The sequence below is a fragment of the Podarcis vaucheri genome (genome assembly GCF_965113315.1).
Source record: "Podarcis vaucheri genome assembly, chromosome: 7".
Taxonomy (NCBI): Eukaryota; Metazoa; Chordata; class Lepidosauria; order Squamata; family Lacertidae; genus Podarcis; species Podarcis vaucheri.
Genome location: NC_138765.1, coordinates 82,715,050 through 82,734,072, shown reverse-complemented (window position 1 = coordinate 82,734,072; position 19,023 = coordinate 82,715,050). Strand labels below are relative to the sequence as shown.

Sequence of the window (19,023 nt, the reverse complement as noted above, 5' to 3'; positions counted from 1 at the left end):
AGATATGTGTGCATTTATGAATATTCTATATTTGGGACCTTAAAATTCTTATAACGGGGCTTCCCTGCTGAGGGGCATCTGGTTGGCCAGGTTAGATGGACTCTTCTGATATCCTTTAAGCCTCCTGACTCTTCTTCCTTACTTTATTTATTTTTTTCAGGTTCTCAAGGACGTGTGAGAGCCTGGGGGGCGGAGGCTACCGCTGCACAGCCTGTGAGCCAGGCTACACTGGCCAGTATTGCGAGCAGTGAGTATCCAACTGGCCAGCGGACGAGCAGGGATGTAGCTCAGTAGCTCTTTTGGTTGTGGATCTGCCCTAATGTTAGGATTTTTATCTATCCGAGCTGCTACAGCGAGTGGCACTATGATTTGTATACATCATGTGAGTGTCTGAGAGAGTGTGAGAAAGAAAGGCTGCATTATCTCTTCCTACTGAGTACTATTGGAAGTTGATTTTGCTTCTATGTGTGTCAAGGTTCTGTACTGGTGTTCAGAGAGCACAGACGTACTGATGGAGTCTCTGTATAGGTAAAGGTAAAGGGACCCCTGACCATTAGGTCCAGTCGTGACAGACTCTGGGGTTGTAGCACTCATCTCGCTTTATTGGCCGAGGGAGCCGGCGTACAGCTTCCGGATCATGTGGCCAGCATGACTAAGCCGCCTCTGGCGAACCAGAGCAGCACACGGAAACGCCGTTTACTTTCCCGCCAGAGCGGTACCTATTTATCTACTTGCACTTTGACGTGCTTTCGAACTGCTAGGTTGGCAGGAGCTGGGACCGAGCAACGGGAGCTCACTCCGTCATGGGGATTTGAACCGCCGACCTTCTGATCGGCAAGTCCTAGGCTCTGTGGTTTAACCCACAGCACCACCCGAGTCCCCGAGTCTCTGTATATAAGACTGTAAATAAAGTAGTTTTTGTGGGAATGTTCAGGGATGCAGGAGAAGATATATTGTCTGATAATAGCCTTTCCAACTTGTGTTAACAAGTTCACAATTTAGCAAAGTAACATTCCCCTTTTTAAACTTGCAGCGGATGCGTTTGCTCATGCTCGCTAAAGCCTCTATAATAACTGTTCTGGTATTTTCCCATTATTCCCTCATAAAAGATAAGACACAACACAGTCTTCTACAAAAGTATAAAAAGAGTTTACTCACATACATTCTGTTCACAATAGGATCCCAGAAGGCAGACTTAGCTTAGAAAAGTAACATTTACCTGGAAACTATCTCATAAGAAGACAGTACCTTTGCCCTCTCTGGGCTGAAAGCCAAGAGGGCATCTTTGGCTAAGCAGACATTGCTTTTTCGATGCCTGTAGTCAAAAAGAGAGAGATGGCTGCCCTGCCCTGTGCTTTTGTCATTACCTGCACAGGTGAGGCCACACCCACCTCTAGTCACATGCAGAGGAGGCCTGTCCCAGCCCAGAAGGAAACAGGAAGTTTACCTGCTGGCTGGACAAACATTCCTCCCCATGTGTAAACAAGTTCACTCTAGGAATGTTGTACTTGACTGCTCTTGTGTTTCATATCCCACAGTTTTAGAACTACGATTGAGTCTTTCTTCTGCTATGATATACCAGAAGGCTGGCGTGCTCTTTTCAGGCGAGAAGGGTCGCTTATTACTGGCTGCTCTGGACTGAAGAAGATTTACAGCCAGAGAGGGCTACCGGGGAACGCTCCGGAGACTTTGCAGCCTTCCCAGGGCGTTTTTCCAACACCTAACTCTCAATAACTCTTCTGTCACCGCTGTTAGGGCTGTTAGGGCCATTGACTGGTCTCTTTCCCAGAGGTGTGACTCTCACCTGTCTCCCTCTCTCTTGCTTCCTTCTCAGGTGTGCTCCAGGTTACACAGGAAACCCCAATATCCGTGGGCAGAAGTGTGTGTCCCTGGGTGAGTACGAAGTCCGCCAGCTGGCCTCTGCCTTAATACACAGACACACACACACACACACACACACACACACACTGCACACGCCACACTGCCAGCAGCGAAGGGTTGCTGTGTATAGATAGAGGAGCCCACCAGGTCAGGCCAGTAGCATATCTGGCCCAGCTTCCTGTTCTCATAATGGCCAACCAGAAGCCTGCGAGAAACCCACAAGCAGGATTGGCAGAAATGACTGGCAGAATCCGAGACCAGGGAGAATAGTTGGTGGAAGAAGACTGGAAGAAATTTAAAGACTATCTACAGAAATATTTCCATTTCTCACCTTCTCACCCCTTGCCTTTTCCTGTAAGACCTATTACAGTCGTTAAGAGTCGTCAATAGGCTCATCTCAGCTATCTGCCAATCTCCCATTCCCACCACCCTTCTGAGTAATACCCCTCCCCACCTTCTCACTATATAGAAGGATCCGGCAACTTCTGTTTCAGTGTATCTGAAGAAGTGTGCATGCACACGAAAGCTCATACCAAGAACTAACTTAGTTGGTCTTTAAGGTGCTACTGGAAGGAATTTTTTTATTTTGACTATGACAGACCAACACGGCTACCTATCTACTACAGAAATATTGTAAAATTAAAGAATGATAGAATGATGTTGGATAGCAACTAAGGGGTTTCCAGCTGTAATGATTTAAGAGAATATGAAAAAAGGGTTATAAATGGGTTAAAATCTAATGGTAAGGATTTGCTGAACCAATAAATGGAAGTGGAATACAAAAAAGGGAGGTATGGGGAGGTCCGGGAAATAAGTTAAAAGAAAATAAGTAAAAGAAATAATGTATGTTTTTAACTGTTTTTATTTTTTATTTTAATTTTTTCTTTTCCATTTTTTTCTGTTATATTTCAAAAAAAATTAATAAATATTTTATAAAAAAAGAGAGAAACCCACAAGCAGGGATGCTTTAGCTGAGATTCCTGATTGCAGCGGGTTGGACTAGATGACCCTCAGGACCCCTTCCAGCGCTCAGATTCCATTATCCTTTGATTCTGCACTGCAGTTTCGAGCAGCCAAGAGTCGGAAGCACTGCTTCTTCCAACCGTGGATAGCCATCATGGTTCATAGCCATTGGTAACCTTTTTCTCCATGAATTTGCCCCATGCTCTTTTAGAGTCATGTAAGCTGGTGGTCCTCCCTGCTTCCTGTGTAGGCAAGTTCCGTAGTTTAACTCCGCACTGCAGGAAGAAGGACTTCCCTTTATCCTCCTCGAACCTTCCAAAACTCAGCTTCATCAGATGTCTGCAAGTTCTTGTGTTCTGTTTGTTTGTTTTTTATAATAATTTTTATTAGATTTACATATACAGTCATACAGACGCTTCAGGTTGCCTTTTTTCAGGTTACGGACCCGCCGAAACCTGGAAGTACCGGAACTGGTTACTTCCTGGTTTTGGCTGTCGCTCATGCGCAGAAGCGCTAAATCACACTTTGCGCATGCGCAGAAGTACCGAATTGCAACCCGCGTAGATGCAGGTTGCGAATGCTGTGGGTTGCGTACATGCATCCCGCACGGATCACGTTCACAACCCCAGCGTCCACTGTAATCACATTACGTAGCGTCATATCTTCTTATTTAACCTTTTTGGCTCAACTCAAGTTCTTGTATTCTGAGAGAGAGGGGTGGGGTGAGGAACCTTTTCTTTCTCTTTAAAAAATATATCTATTTATGCTTCTCAGGTTTATACATTTCACTAATTTTACAATCATTTCAGCATTTCAAAACTTGACTTCCTTCTCCCTCTTTCTGCGGTTCCTTAAATTTATTTTTAATACCTTCTGCATATCCAAATTAACTCAATTTGCTCATTTATTCATCTACTTTAAATATATACTCTTACGAAAATGCAGGTTATTACAATAATCCTGCCAATGTTCTTATCTGTTTGCAGTTTATCTGTAAATATTCCATAAACCATTTCCATTATTTTATAAAAAAGTTTGTTATCTTGATTTCTTATTTTTCCAGTAAGTTTTGCCATTTCTGCATATGCCATAAGTTTTTGTATCCATTCTTCCTTTGCTGGGACTTCTTTCCATTTTTGGGCGAGTAACATTCTTGCCACTGTACAGTAGTAGTATACATGAATAAGTTTCTATAAAGTTTAGGTAGTTCTCTCCCTATAATTCCCAATAGAAAAGCTTCTGGTTTTTTTAAACAAAGGTTATTTTAAACATCCTTTTCATTTCATTATATATCATTTCCCAGTAAGCTTTAACCTTACCACAACACCACCACATATGATCGAAAGAACCTTCTTTCTCTTTGCGTTTCTGTCCCTATAATTCCCAAAAGAATTAGAATTACAGTTTTTCTTTTGGGAAAAATATTTTCTTTCTCCATTTCCTCCTGGGCATGCATCTTTGCATACCTTTCTATCCCTAAACCTTTCTTCCTAGAGCGGTCCCTCTTGTCAGGAGTTCAGCGTACACTTGAGTAGGACCCTGGCAGAGACACATGCCCGACTGGCGTGTTCCCTCCCTCCTGGTCATTCGTTCGGGAGCTTCAAAAGCTTTCTTCTGCCCGAATATCACAGTGACCAATGCCAACAGACATTGGCACACTTAGGGATCTGCGGAGTCTTCGCAACTTCCGTAACAGACTTCAGCAACTCAGCATTTTGGCTAATCTACTTTATTTACATATAACACACACGGAGCACTGCAACGTGGCTCCCTCTCTCTCTAGCATCAGACAGCAAAGAGAAAAAGAACAAAGGACAATAGTCCCACTTCACGGAACACAGTAACACAAACATCCTGTCTCCGTCGCTTCCCGCTTTGTGGAGTCAAAACATATACCGTCATGTGAAAGACAACAATCCCATGACTGCAATCATGGAGCAGGAATTCTGACAGCCCCATCCCTTCCATCATTTCGGCTGCCCTAATCTGAGCCATTCTCAACTCCGCAGGTACTCCAGACCAGCCAGGCCTCGTCGTGCAAGTCCACCCTCCGCGGACCACCGTCTCGCAAGGCAGCGAGGTGACCCTGCGTTGCCACGTCAGCGGGGCTCCACCGCACTATTTCTACTGGTCCCGTGAAGACGGGCGCCCCGTGCCCAGCACCACCCAACGCAGGCAGCAAGGTGGGTTACTGTCAGGGACTGGGCAGAGGAGGAATGGTCGAGACAGTACCCCCAGTTTGACTCTTCCAGAGAGGAGGAAGAGGACGACAGTTTAGATTCACAACAGGAGTTTGAGGGAGGTTGCCGCTCAGAGGCAGATGAGGCGAGAAGCTGGGAAATAATGTGAGAGGAGGAGGTGGAAGAGGAAGCGCCAGGGGGGCGACAGCTGATGGACACAGTGTCTTTAGAAAGCATTCCAGACCTCCCCTCCCAGAACCTGGTGAGCCTTGAAAGTAGGGGAGCAAAGAGCTCAAAGGCAGAGGGCACGTAGCAGCACCCATAGAAGTGACGAATGAGGAAGTGGGAGAGATGGGGGGTGGAGATTCACTCAGGACAACGCCATTATCCAAGAGGCTGGGTTCTATAGCCTCTCTCTGTAGATACGGAATCAAAAGTGGACGGCAAGAAACTTTCCCTCGTCTTTGTACATTCCTGGGCAACCAGCCGGGAGTCGCTGGCAGCAGCCTGACAGTTACCATCAGGGTTTCAGAGGGAGGGTGGAAGCTTTCTCCTGGCTTGGTAAATGAATCAATTCTGAGCCGCTCAGTCTTGCTTAAAAGGAAGATGGCTACCTTCATTCATATGCTGCCTCAGTGGAGAATTGTATGTGTCTCCCCTCCTTACCCACTGTAACACGCACAGACTCCCTCCCAAAGACAGCCTTCTGTAAATTATGTACAATTTTTCTGGGAAAGGGTGTTTAAGGAGATAACAGTAATCACTGGGTTAAAGCTGACTGAAAGTCCAGAGGTAGCATTTTTATCCATTTACAATGGGGTGGAAGGTTTGCAGGCTAGGAAGGACTTACTCACAAATTCATTTATTGACAGCTGCACGCATTATGATAAAAGGGGCAAGCAGAATATAAAATGGAAGGATGGTATAAAGAGGTGTGTGGGATATAGCTATTGATGATAAATTGACATGTGTCATTAAGGTAAGACGGGGAATACGCAGGAGAAATGATTTCAATGAGATATGGAAGATATATTTGTAGAATTTGTATTGTTAAAACAGAAAGGGGTCAAACCATTGCAAGAGGTGCTGGAATTTTGGGAGGTTGGATAGTTACAGTGGAACGGTCTCTGTGGTGGGGTGCACATTTTTATTCTTATTTATGTATAATAATAATAATAATAATAATTTGTTTATACCCTGCCCATCTGGTTGGGTTTTCCTAGCCACTCTGAGCGGCTCACAACAGAATATTAAAAACATGATAAGTCATCAAACATTAAAAACTTTAATAGCCTTCAGATATGATTATTACTTTGAATAATAATAATAATAATAGGAAAAAAAGAAGGGCCTGCGGGGGGGGTTGGACTAGATGACCCCTGGGAAACCTTCCAGCTTGTCTCCATCTCCCTTGATTTCCTCCCCAGGTCTGGAGCTCCACTTCCCCAACATCCAGCCCTCCGAAGCCGGCGTCTACATCTGCACATGCCGCAACCCGCAGTTCAGCAATGCCAGCCGTGCCGAGGTGGTCGTCACAGGTGAGACGCACCTTCTTGCTAGGAGTGAACTTCCTTCACTGGGAAGAGCTTGTAAAGGTGCAGAGCTCGAGATTGGGGCAGGAAGGGGTGGTTGCCGATTGATGGGAGCCACAGGAGTCGAGAGGGCTCTCTGCTATTTAGCATAACTCCTCCCCTCCCACCCCACTAAACGGACCACGTCTGAGTCTCCTTTTGCTGCCAAAGGCTGAGGAAAATAGGCAAGTTGTCAGCAATGGCACCTGGCGCATTTCCTTGGGGAGAGGATTCCGGAAACGGGGCTGGGGAGAGGAAGCGAGACAGGATCCAAGGAAGGGCATGGATCTTGGCAAGGAGAAGGCCACGAGGGAGTCTTTCACACATCTCTCTCTGCTTCCGCAGAAGGCCCCAGCAAGCCCATCACAGTGACCGTGGAGGAGCAGAAGGTGCAGAGCGTGAAGCCAGGGGGAGACGTCACCTTTGTCTGCACAGCCAAGAGCAAGGTGAGCCCCTTTGGCCTTTGTGTGCTCATTTGCTTGCTTGCATACCTGTACCTTTTGCTTCAAAGAGCTCCAGGTGGCATACACGGTTCTCACCCTTCCTCATTTAATCCCCACAACACCCCTGAAATGTAGGTTCACCTGGGAGGCGGCGACAGGCCCCCAGTGAATTTTGAGGCCAAATGGGAGGATTTGAACTCAAGGGCCTAGTTCAGAGGAGCGGGGTGGATGTTAAAGCCCCCAACCCCCTGTGTAAAAGTTAAAGGTTGCATTCAACCACACAATCCTCATTCCGCACTTGTAAGAATTGTCAGGAGCTCATCCTACACTCAAGTAGGACCCTGGTAGAGACAGATGCCCAACTGGCATGTTCTCTCCCTCCTGGTCGTTTGTTCGGGAGCTTAAAAATTTTCTTCTGCCCGAACATCACAGCGACCGATGCCATCAGACATCGGCACACTTAGGGATCTGCGGAGTCTTCGCAACTTCTGTAACAGACTTCAGGAACTCAGCATTTTGGCTAATCTACTTTATTTACATATAAACACACATGGAGCACTGCAACATGGTTCCCTCTCTCTCTAGCATCAGACAGCAAAGAGAAAAAGGACAAAGGACAATAGTCCCACTTCACGGAACACAGTAACACAAACACCCTGTCTCCGTCACTTCCCACTCTGTGGAGTCAAAACATATACCGTCATGTGATAGACAAAAATCCGATGACTGCAATCATAGAGCAGGAATTCTAACAAGAAATCGGCTTTTTAATGTGACAGCACTTTGCCTGTTGACATCAGGCAGATACCTTTGCTGTGCCCTTTTTGGCACCTGCTAAAAGCATTTTTGTTCAGGCAAACCTCTCCAGACATGTCAAACTTTATGTGTGTTCTTATTAGCTACCATTGATTTGGCACTGTGGTCTAAACCACCGAGCCTCTTGGGCTTGCCGATCAGAAGGTTGGCAGTTCGAATCCCCGCAACGGGGTGAGCTCCCATTGCTCTGCCCCAGCTCCTGCCAGCCTAGCAGTTCAAAAGCACGCCAGTGCAAGTAGATAAATAGGTAGCTCTGCAGCGGGAAGGTAAAGGGTGTTTTCATGCGCTCTGGTTTCCGTCACGGTGTCCCGTTGCGCCAGAAGCAGCTTAGTCCTGCTGGCCACATGACCCAGAAAGCTGTCTGTGGACAAACGCCGGCTCCCTCAGCCTGAAAGTGAGATGAGCTCCGCAACCCCATAATCGCCTTTGACTGGGCTTAATTGTCCAGGGGTCCTTTACCTTTTTAAAAAATACCTTGACAGGCAGCTTTTCCAACTCTCCATCGGAAACATAAACAGGTATTTACCTTGAATATTCTTAAATACCTGTTTATGTTTCCAATGGAGAGTTCTAATATTTTCTTCCATATTTTTCTTAAACCACTTGTAGAGGTTTTCTTATAATCAAGCTACATACAAATTTCATTCAATTAAAAAAAACCCAACGCATTGAAAGAAATGTCTGTATACATGTTGCATGTTGAAAAACAAATTCTAGTATGAAAGTGCACATTAAAAACAAATGTGCATTGTTATTTTTATCATCATTACTACTATTCTCATTATCATCGTTTAATTTATTATTCACATCTCTGGTGTCAAAAGCGGGGGGGGGGGGAGGCTGGTAGAGAGGTAACGCTACCTGTTGAAAAGCTGCCTGTCTTTGGAGTCCCAACTCTCTCCTCCCCTGGCTGCCCACCCCCAGTCTCCTGCCTACACCCTGGTATGGACACGCCAGAACAATGGGAAGCTGCCCAGCCGGGCCATGGACTTCAACGGGATCCTCACCATACGCAACGTCCAACCAGAGGACGCCGGGATCTACGTCTGCACAGGGTCCAACATGTTCGACATGGACGAAGGAGTCGCCACCCTCTACGTGCAAGGTAGGGACGGAGAAAGGGGGCTGCATGCTCAAGGTGTGCCAAGGCTGCAAGCACAGCCGGATCGTGGCTTAACACTGACACCCAACGCTCACCCACCTGGCCACAGGCTGCCCTCGTAGCCCTGGGCACACGGCATCTGAGCACACTCGTCTCTGCCAGAATGTCACAAAAGATGGCTCCCACCTGTTGCTTCTTGGGGGTAATGGGAGTTGGGGTTTCAGGCGCCGGGATCAGAGAGGTCCATTCACCCCCTTTCTCCTGCTCGGAAGCCAGGCGAGCCTCTGCCAGTCAGTGCAGACGATACTGAGCTGGAGGGGCTCCGTAGAAAACCGCTCCCTGCGGTCCCGGCTCTGAAGGGAAGGGTTTACAGCTCAGTTCTAGAGCAGTTGCTTGGCATGCAGAAGGTCCCACGTTCCATCCTGGGCTGCGTCTCCAGGTAGGGCGGGGGGTAAGGATCCTCATCTGAAAACTTGGAGAGCTGCTGCCAACCAGTGTAGGCAATACTGAGCTAGATGGACCTTAACTTAGATCCTGTTTCTGACTTTCTCAGTACCACGGGGACCAGAGGCTTTCTTTAGTTTTAGTGTGAGGCAGTAGCTCTGTGGCTACTTGTCCCTTGTTCAGCCCCAACATACCGTATTGGCCCGAATATAAGCCACACCCGCAAATAAGCCACACCTTTAAAATTCAAGGGGGGGAGGAGAGAAAAAGACAATACCCAAATATAAGCATCTCCCTTAAAATTCCGCAGGCATTCACACCAGTAAATGGCAAATGTAGAAGGAAATCCTACAGCGTGACCGTAAAAGCCAGTTTCTGTAAGGTCATGAATTTGAGCCGCACTTTAACTTTTCACGGTCGGAATTTGGGGGGAAAGGTGTGGCTTATATTCAGGACAATATGGTACATCTCCAGGGACAATCCATTTCTGATCCACTGGGCAAGGATCTCCAGCTCTGGAAAACAGTCCCTTGGGTGCCCGGGGGTCCTTGCCATTGGCCAGGCCCTCCTCCTCCCTGGGCCTGGTTTTCACGTCCCTCTCCCTCGCCCGCAGCTCCGTCTAAGACCCAGATGTTCTACGGACCTGTAGAAGTGGTGGAAGGCCACAGGCCCTGTAAGTCTGTTTTGGCCCCCACTTGCATGCCCCATTGTCCATCGCTGCAAGGTTTCGGTTTCATTCCCCCGTGCTGGAGTCCTATCCACCTCTTTCTCCTCCTCTTCTGCATGGGTTTTGATGGCATGGTGACGGGTTGTTGACACTCCTGTTTTCTACAACCACCCACCACCCTGCGCTACAGTCATCAGTGGGGCAGGTGCCCCCCATGCATGCTTCACGTCTAGGGTGACATCCATTTCCTCGTGCATGGCTCGATTCCTTTCCTGATTCTGCGGGGTCTTGAGGGCACAGCACAGGAGCCTTTCTCCATCCCTGTTCTGAAATTGCCACTGGCATGGACTCCCCACCCCGGCTTCCCAGAGCCGCCTTGAACTTTCCTCTCCCCAATTTAGCTGGACCCGCGGTCCACCCCATGGCCACCATTGAGCCCTCGCAGCTGAGCGTCCAGCCAGGACAAGCAGCCGAGTTCCGCTGCATCGCTACCGGGAGCCCAGAGCCCACAGTGGAGTGGATTGGTAAGCTTCCTGCTAGGTGACGCCGTTGCCCCTGTCTCCGAAAAGTCACCTTCCATCAGGCATCCCCAGGAATTTTCCAGGGGACTTGGACTTGTAAATAGTTAAAAGACTATTGGGAAGTGATCCATAACAAATTGAGAAAAAAATAATAACTCCTCTCTCTCCTCTGAGAGCCAGTGTGGTGTAGTGGTTAAGAGCGATGGACTTGTAATCTGGTGAACCGGGTTCGATTCCCCGCTCCTCCACATGCAGCTGCTGGGTGACCTTGGGCTAGTCACACTTCTCTGAAGTCTCTCAGCCCTACTCACCTCACAGAGTGTTTGTTGTGGGGGAGGAAGGGAAAAGGAGATTGTTAGCTGCTTGTAAATGTAAAGGGACCCCTGACCATTAGGTCCAGTCATGACCGACTCTGGGGTTGCGCGCTCATCTCGCTCTATCTATTTATCTACTTGCACTTTGACATGCTTTCGTACTGCTAGGTTGGCAGGAGCAGGGACCGAACAACGGGAGCTCATCCCGTTGCGGGGATTTGAACCGCCGACCTTCTGATCAGCAAGTCCTAGGCTTGGTGGTTTAACCCACAGTGCCACCCTTTTTAGCTGCTTGTAGGCATGGCCAAACTCAGCCCTCCAGATGTTTTGGGACTACAGTTCCCATCATCCCTATCAACTGGTCCTGTTAGCTAGGGATGATGGGAGTTGTAGTCCCAAAACATCTGGAGGGCCGAGTTTGGCCATGCCTGCCTTAAAAGAAGTGAAAGGCGGGATATCAAGTCCAAACTCCTCCTCCTCCTCTTCTTCTTCTTCTTCTTCTTCTCCTCTCTATCAGGTGGACAAGGGGGCGTCATCTCCTCTAAAGCCGTCATCCAGGGTGGGATCCTGCGCTTCCCGGCAGCGGAGCCTTCCGATGAAGCCCAGTATTTGTGCCGTGTGCGGAATAGCGCTGGACAACATATGGCCCGTGCCTTCTTACAAGTACACAGTACGTTGTGCCCTGGCGAGAAGTGGGTGGCGCGCCATCCATTTGACCCGTCTCTGGGGGTGCCGAATGTGCCCCTGCAGGAGGAGAGAGCCCGCCTGCTCCTGGGTCAGGCCAAAGGGAGCCCACCTGGTTCAGCCGCTGATAACATTATCTTCCTCCATGTGTCTAATCTTCTTTTAAGTTGGTGGGGAGTCTGGAGCCAGCGCTGCTGATAATATTACCTAGTGGTGGGCAGAAAAAGAAAGCCTTTTTTCTCTCGCCACTCTGGCTTCATTATCAGAGAGGGCAGCCATCAGGGTGGATAAAAATAAATGATTAAAAAAAATAATCGTGTTTTTTTTTTAAAAAAAAATTAAATCGGATTTTTAAAATAAAATGCTTTTGGGGGAAAAACCATTCTAAAGATAGTTTTCCAATTAAGTTACATTATAGTCCAAAAGCTATTCATCATGAAGTAAGGATTTGTTTAAAGTTTTTCATGTGTGCTAAAACTCAGCCTAAGTTTTTTAAAAAAATTGTTTAACCACATCAGTTAACAACCATGGATGCATCTGCTGTAATATTATTATTTTAGTTAAATAAATGGTTTAAATTGTTATTAAGGAAATGATTATTTTTCTCCTTCTGATAAAGTACAGCAGAAAAGTTGTCCAAATATAAACGGTTAACTTATTAAACCTCACAATAATTTCATCGTTATCAGTCTATGTATTTCTAATAGCAGTGCTTTCCCCCCCTAAAAACTGTTTAGGGGGTACTCTCATTTTGACTCAAGAAAACCACCATTTTATAGTTCAAATCAGGAAAAATAAATACAGTAAATGGACAAAGAGTCACAAAATGTTTAGGGGTATGCGTACCCCTGCGTACCCCCAGAAAAAAGCACTGTCTAATAGTATAACCAAATCAGTAATTTTTGATATAACTGTAAAAACTACTCTGATAATTTATTATTCCAAAAATGAAACCTTCATTTGGTCCTCAATATTAAGATGAGACCAACAAGAATGAGTCTTTCGGGGGGGGGGGGAGAGATTTAAATCAGGCATAGGCAAACTCGGCCCTTCAGATGTTTTGGGACTACAACTCCCATTATCCCTGACCACTGGCCATGTTAACTAGGGATGGTGGGAGTTGTAGTCCCAAAAAATCTGGAGGGCCTGAGTTTGCCTATGCCTGATTTAAATCAAGTCTTTTTGACTAGTGATTTAAATCAAATCCACCCTGGCAGCCATCTCTGTCAAGTATCTTGGGGGGGGGGTCTCTCCCTTCCTTAGGCCAGGTCAAGAGGGGCTGGGGTGGGGCAATCGGAGGGGAAGAGGTGGGCTCACCTGCCGCTCTGCTCTTCCTCAGGTGCCAGCATCCCGCAAGTGCAGGTGAGCCCAGAACGGACAGAGGTCCACGAAGGGAGCACCGTGAGGCTCTACTGCCGAGCAGGAGGCTCCCCTGCTGCTACCATCACCTGGGAAAAAGAAGGAGGCCGTTTGCCCCCACAGGTGAGTCTCGGAAGAATAGGGGGCGATGGGCTTCTCTGCTTCAGAGAGGCCTCCCCACCACTGAAAATGTCAGTGTCAAAGGGGATTCAAGGAGGAGAGGGAAAAGGGGCCCAGGATGGGAGTTGCGGATGATGTTAGCGGGAAGCCGTCCCCACTGCTCCAAAAAAAGATCCCTAACGATGCTGCATCTTAGGGTTGTCTGCCCTTACTCAGCCGTGAAGCAAAGGCACTCTGCACGTGCCTAAGTCTACTCTTGTTCCTTGCTACTCCTTCGCATAGAAGCCAGCTCTACACATTGCCAAGTGATTGTGCTCGCCTAGTTGCATGTTTCGGTGAGCGTGTACACAGGACCCCAGAGGGGGCATACTTTTGAGAAGTTACAGTAGGGGTGTTCGCACGTTACATTGAACCAGTGTACCATCTGAGTACCTGTTACAGTGGTGCCCCGCAAGACGAATGCCTCGCAAGACGGAAAACTCGCTAGACGAAAGAGTTTTCTGTTTTGGAGGTGCTTCGCAAAACGAATTTCCTATGGGCTTGCTTTGCAAGACGACAATGTCTTGCCAGTTCCTGCTGGTTTTTCTTCCTTCCCCCCCCCTTTTTCTATGCCGCTAAGCCGCTTATCAGCTGATCCGATCAGCAGATAAGCTGCTAAAAGCTGCTAATAGCGCTAATCTGCTAATCCGTCAATGAGCTTGCTTCGCAAGACGAAAAAACCGCTAGACGAAGAGAATCACAGAACGGATTCTTTTCGTCTTGCGAGGCACCACTGTATAAGAAAAAACTTCTCCTTTTCCCTTATGGGGTATCCAGGATCCCGTATAGAGTCCTTAAGTGGGTTCCCTATCAGCAGGAGAAAATAACAGAGGCCAGCCAGAGAATATTGAGAAGCAAAGCAGCTAGTAAGCCTGATCTTTATCCAACTGTTGCAACAGGGTCCCCTGCTCATCCCACGCAGGAGGGAGGAGGAACCCAGAACAATGGTGCGCAAGCCCCTATAAAGAGTTTTGAAATTGCCCACCTTGTAGCTCAAGACCACGGCCTAAAACATCATACATACATCATAGAAGGAGGCAATCTTCAGCAGAAATCCTGTTTGCCAGGATACCTGACAGTGGTCACTGATTGCTTTACTTGGGTAGCCTAGCCATTCTTTTGTGATGGTTAATAGTTTAGTTCCACAGTCTAAGTTAGAGGCTTGCCCTATTAATACACAAATACACCCTTAAGACAGGATTTGTAAGCAAAAGACAATGGGAAGTCTTTCCCCATTTTCCTCCCTTACTGCAGAGGAATATTTGAAGTCACTGGGAGAGTTAAAATGGCTTCAGGATTGCTCTCCTGTACTATTTTAGACACATGGTTTATATATTATATATTAAATGCATTTTAATATTTTGCTGGAAGCCGCCCAGAGTGGCTGGGGAAGCCCAGCCAGATGGGCGGGGTATAAATTATTATTATTATTATTATTATTATTATTATTATTATTATTATTATTATTATGTTTGCCTTGTACATTTATGAACATTCAGTTTATATTTGAGACCTTAGAATTCTTATAACTGTGTTCACAAATACTTGAGCTGAACAGCCTGCCCAGTATCCCATCCTTCGCTGACTTTGTCACTGTTCGACTTTTGTCTCCTGGAATTTGTGGGGGCTTGTTCCAGGCAGGGACCCAGGCCAGGGCTGCGAGATCCTTCCTTCCTTCCTCCCTCCCTTCACTCTCTTCCTCTTCCTTCTGTCTCCTCCGGGCTCCCCCCTCCTGCTCCCTTCCTTCCTTTCTTTCTTTCTTTCTTCCTCCTCCCCTGGATAGGCTCTCTCCGTCTTTGGCTTCTTCCACTTCCAAGGTGACAGCCTGGAGGTTCTCCAGCGGCGGATCCAGGAGCTCCAACAGGTAGCCCTCTGCACAAGCCTCTCTGTGGGCTCTTTTGCTTCCCTCTCCATTTCCTAGCTGATTTCTGTCTCTTTGTTGCTTCCAACTAAGCATACTCAGAGTAGAGCCATTGGAACCAATAGACCTAAGCTGGTTATGTCCTTTAACTTCAGTGGGTCTATTCTGAGTAGGGCTAGCACTGGACACAATCCCCACCTCTCCATTTAAACTTCCTGTCCTTCTGGTTCTCCGGCAAGGATGGGCAGATTTGTCCGTTTCCATTTGTCATTTTTCCAGTTTTTAAGTTCAGTTCTCTACACCAGTTTGTAATTTATTTTTTAAAGTCCACATTAAAATTCATCAGTATTTGAGTGCAGATTTCTCCCAATGCAGTCGTACCTTAGAAGTCAAACAGTATCCGTTCCGGAAGTCCTGTTTGACTTCCAAAATGTTTGAAAACCAAAGCTCGGCTTCTGATTGGCTGCAGGAAGCTCCTTCAGCCAAACGAAAGCCGTGGAAGCCCCATCGGACATTTGGGAGCCAAAGCGTTCGAGAACTAAGCTGTTCAAAAACCAAGGTACGACAGTACACCCTTTTTTAAAAAAAAGCAGTTTGGTCTAAATTGCACATTTTTGCAAAGCAATAATTTTCCTAATGCAGTACATTTTTGTACATTGTTTTCAATCATACATGCAGTTGTAGCCTTTAGGCTAGCATGTGTGTTTTTATACTTACTGCTTAGCTGGGCAGCTGCACTGCGAAATTCAGAGGCGTGCGTACTTTGATGGGTGTTTGCATGATGGGCTGTGTCCAACTTAAGTTCTCCTCAGAGCAGACCCTTTGAAATTGACGAAGCTGAGTTAGTCCTATCCATTCACTGGGTCTGCTCAGAGTGGCACCAGCACTGGGTACAACCCTATGTTTAAGAATGTGCCAATTAAGTTCACCTTTTAAATGTGAACGCAATTGAATTCTGCTCCACATTTATTCTCCGGTGGGGAGGAAAGAGGTCCATTCTCATCAGGCCATCTGCCCCAGGCCTCCCTCCCTCATCTACCCCTCCTGAACATGCCTCAGAAACCACAAGCCACAGGGCTTATGTGGAATGTCTGCGTTCTCCACCAGTTGCAGCTTCCAGAGGGAAATGGGGCTCAATGTCCCTGTCCCTCCCCCATGACTGGGGATAGGTAACCTGGTCTCCTCCACAGACCCTCTGTCCCCAACTCTGCCCTCATCACAGTCAATCAGGACTCCAAGGTGGATGTTTCCCTTCTCCCGACCCGTCTTAACATTAATCTATTTGCTTGCTTGCTTGCTTGCTTGCTTGCTTATTTGGATAGAGAGGTTTGTATCAGCCTGCTTTCTCTCTCCAAAACGGAGCTGTCCGAAGCAGCTGTTTGCTAAGCTTTGGACTCCAACTCAGCCCCATGCTCCCATCAGCCCCAGTGCCATACAGCTGAGCTGGATGGGGCGGACTGGGTATTGGAGCGTAAAGTGTCTGAAGGGCAGCATGCTGGGGCCGATTGAGCAAGCACCACAATCAGCCGATAGCCTCACTTCTAGGAAAAGCAAACGGAATCCTTCAGATGTATTTGTGGAGACGGCCCTTTGATCAGTCACCATCAGATACTTGCTGTGGTTTAAAGGTAAAGTGACCCCTGACCAACAGGTCCAGTTGTGGCCGACTCTGGGGTTGTGGCGCTCATCTCGCTTTATTGGCCGAGGGAGCCGGCGTACAGCTTCCGGGTCATGTGGCCAGCATGACTAAGTTGCTTCTGTCGAACCAGAGCAGCGCGTGGAAACGCCATTTACCTTCCCACCAGAGTGGTACCTATTTATCTACTTGCACTTTGATGTGCTTTCGAACTGCTAGGTTGGCAGGAGCAGGGACCGAACAACGGGAGCTCACCTCGTGGCAGGGATTCCAACTGCCGACCTTCTGATTGGCAAGTCCTAGACTCTGTGGTTTAACCCACAGCGCCACCCGCGTCCCTTGCTGTGGTTTACATGGCTTCATTTTAGGCAATCTGGCAGGGGCACTTTTTTGCACATCAGAGGCCTGCCTAGCAGCCAGCATGGCCTGTGGGGCATTGGAGCTCAGCCGCCGCTCCAGAAACACTCCAGTGACTCTCCTCTTCCTCCTTGCCCACAGTCCCGTGCAGAGAGGACAGACATTGCCACCTTGGTCATCCCCTCTATCACAGTGGCTGATGGCGGGGTGTACCACTGTGTGGGGAGCAGCGCATCAGGAGTCGGTCGGGCAAGAATCGAGGTGATGGTCATCCGAGGTAAGTAGAGGGCTTTCTTCAGACTGGGCCATCAGCCCCATGCAGAGACTCCACCATCGGGGTCCTGGCAGGGGTTTTTGAAAGGACACATTCACACCGTACATCCAAGCACTGTGACACTACTTTATACAGTCATCATGGCTTCCCCCAAATAATTATGGGAGCTGTAGTTTGGTAAGGGTGCTTCGAGGTCTTAGAAGGTACCCCTCTCCGAGCTACAGTTCCCAGAGTTCCCTGGGAAGAGGGATCGATTGTTGAAATTATCTCTGAGGACCAGAGTTAACAGGGGTTCACTTCCAACGCTCTAAAAGGGCTGCTTTCTTGCCAAGGGACTGAGAAACCTTAAATGTTAAATGTTCAGAAAAAGTCGGAAGCCCAAGGCAGTATAAGTTCCTCAGCTACGTGACAGTGCATGCACTTACATGCCATTAGAACGTTCATCTACCAACGCTTATACAGTTGGTTAGAACACACCTTGTAACATAAAAAGTGTTAAACCCAATACATAACAACTTACTTCCAGGTTTTCGGCGTTTGGGAACCAAGACGTTTGAGAACCAAGGTACCACTGTAGTGATTAGTGATAGCCAGGCTATAACTCTCGGTTATCAAATTATCTCTGAGGAACAGAAATAACAGGGATTCACTTCCAACGCTCTGAAAGGGCTGCTTTCTTGCCAAGGGACTGAGAAATGGACCCAGGCAGGGTGTGTAACCTAGAGTGAAAGAACTGTAATTATGCCAAAACAACCGCGTAATAGCCCTAGGGCAAAGATCCGCTAAACCTCCCTTTCCTTAATTATTAAACCTCCCTTTCCTTAATTATTTCTGAAACTCGTATAAATTGTGACTGAAGCTATCTATCTGCCAATTAAAACATTCATCTGAAATACGAGCCACCTTCTGGCTTAAGAGGTGACGCCACTAAGGGGCTCAAAACAAAACAAAAAGCATGCTTTAATCATACGTACCAAAGAGATTTTAAACAGCTTAGAGATTCTCCAACACTGCGAAACTTTCATTTTATTTTGTTCTATTTTTAATCCTCCGCTTCACTGCTGAATGTGCTGGTTGTAATGTGAGGTGCGTTTTGTAGAAAACCCTGAGGGGGTAGGCTGCAGACTTTTGGAGGGACATGTTCACTGCCTTAGTGAGATTATATATAAACCCACACGCTTGGGACAAACTCGCCAGGAAAAATATCCAGGAGTTTTGAGTGGAGAAGGAAAAAGAATCACTCAGCCATCAGTTCTTGGCCAATATGGTTGGTGGAAACTCCACATCCAGAGGCAGTCTACTTCTGATTGCCAGTTGTGGCAGGGAAACAAGGGGGGGCTTGTTGTGGGGAGACTGCTGTTTTGTACTCCGGCACTGTTTGTGGTCTTGGCGTCCAGTTGTAAATTAGGATACCAGACTGCATGGGCTCGCCTTGGCCTGACCCAGCTTGCTTATCCTTGTAGCTGCAGGCCTTTCCCCGACGGTGAAGATTGAATCGTCATCCTCTTCAGTCATAGAAGGGCAGACCTTGGATCTGAACTGCATCGTGGCCGGCCAGCCAGCTGCATCCGTCACATGGTACCGGCGAGGAGGCGCCTTGCCTTCCAACCACCAGGTAGGTACAGGTTGGGCTGACAGGAGGTGAAGTCCATCAATTTTTGGAAGCCTGCAGGTTCTCCGTCCCCAAGGCAGAGTTGTGAACAAGATAGGCAGGGGCAGTGAAAGCAAGTGACTGCCTACTTTAGGGAAAGGGAACCTCTCTCTAGATCAGCCTTTCTCAACCTGCGGGTC

The 19,023-nt window shown here is 47.5% G+C and overlaps 1 protein-coding gene across 18 annotated transcripts in view; it reads left to right on the top strand.

Moving 5' to 3' along the window:
- Nucleotides 1-19,023, top strand: part of HSPG2 (heparan sulfate proteoglycan 2) — a 212,890-nt gene that overhangs the window by 139,836 nt on the left and 54,031 nt on the right. For 13 of the 18 annotated variants that reach the window (XM_082229608.1, XM_082229623.1, XM_082229618.1 and 10 more), the window contains 13 exons: nucleotides 161-247; nucleotides 1,835-1,893; nucleotides 4,854-5,027; nucleotides 6,452-6,562; nucleotides 6,941-7,041; nucleotides 8,779-8,959; nucleotides 10,014-10,073; nucleotides 10,469-10,591; nucleotides 11,420-11,572; nucleotides 12,926-13,068; nucleotides 14,888-14,968; nucleotides 17,100-17,235; nucleotides 18,696-18,847. In XM_082229608.1, coding sequence (XP_082085734.1) covers nucleotides 161-247; nucleotides 1,835-1,893; nucleotides 4,854-5,027; nucleotides 6,452-6,562; nucleotides 6,941-7,041; nucleotides 8,779-8,959; nucleotides 10,014-10,073; nucleotides 10,469-10,591; nucleotides 11,420-11,572; nucleotides 12,926-13,068; nucleotides 14,888-14,968; nucleotides 17,100-17,235; nucleotides 18,696-18,847 — 1,561 coding nt within the window. The remainder of the gene's footprint in view (nucleotides 1-160; nucleotides 248-1,834; nucleotides 1,894-4,853; nucleotides 5,028-6,451; nucleotides 6,563-6,940; nucleotides 7,042-8,778; nucleotides 8,960-10,013; nucleotides 10,074-10,468; nucleotides 10,592-11,419; nucleotides 11,573-12,925; nucleotides 13,069-14,887; nucleotides 14,969-17,099; nucleotides 17,236-18,695; nucleotides 18,848-19,023) is intronic. The other 5 variants (XM_082229622.1, XM_082229612.1, XM_082229614.1 and 2 more) reach the window with 3 other exon arrangements.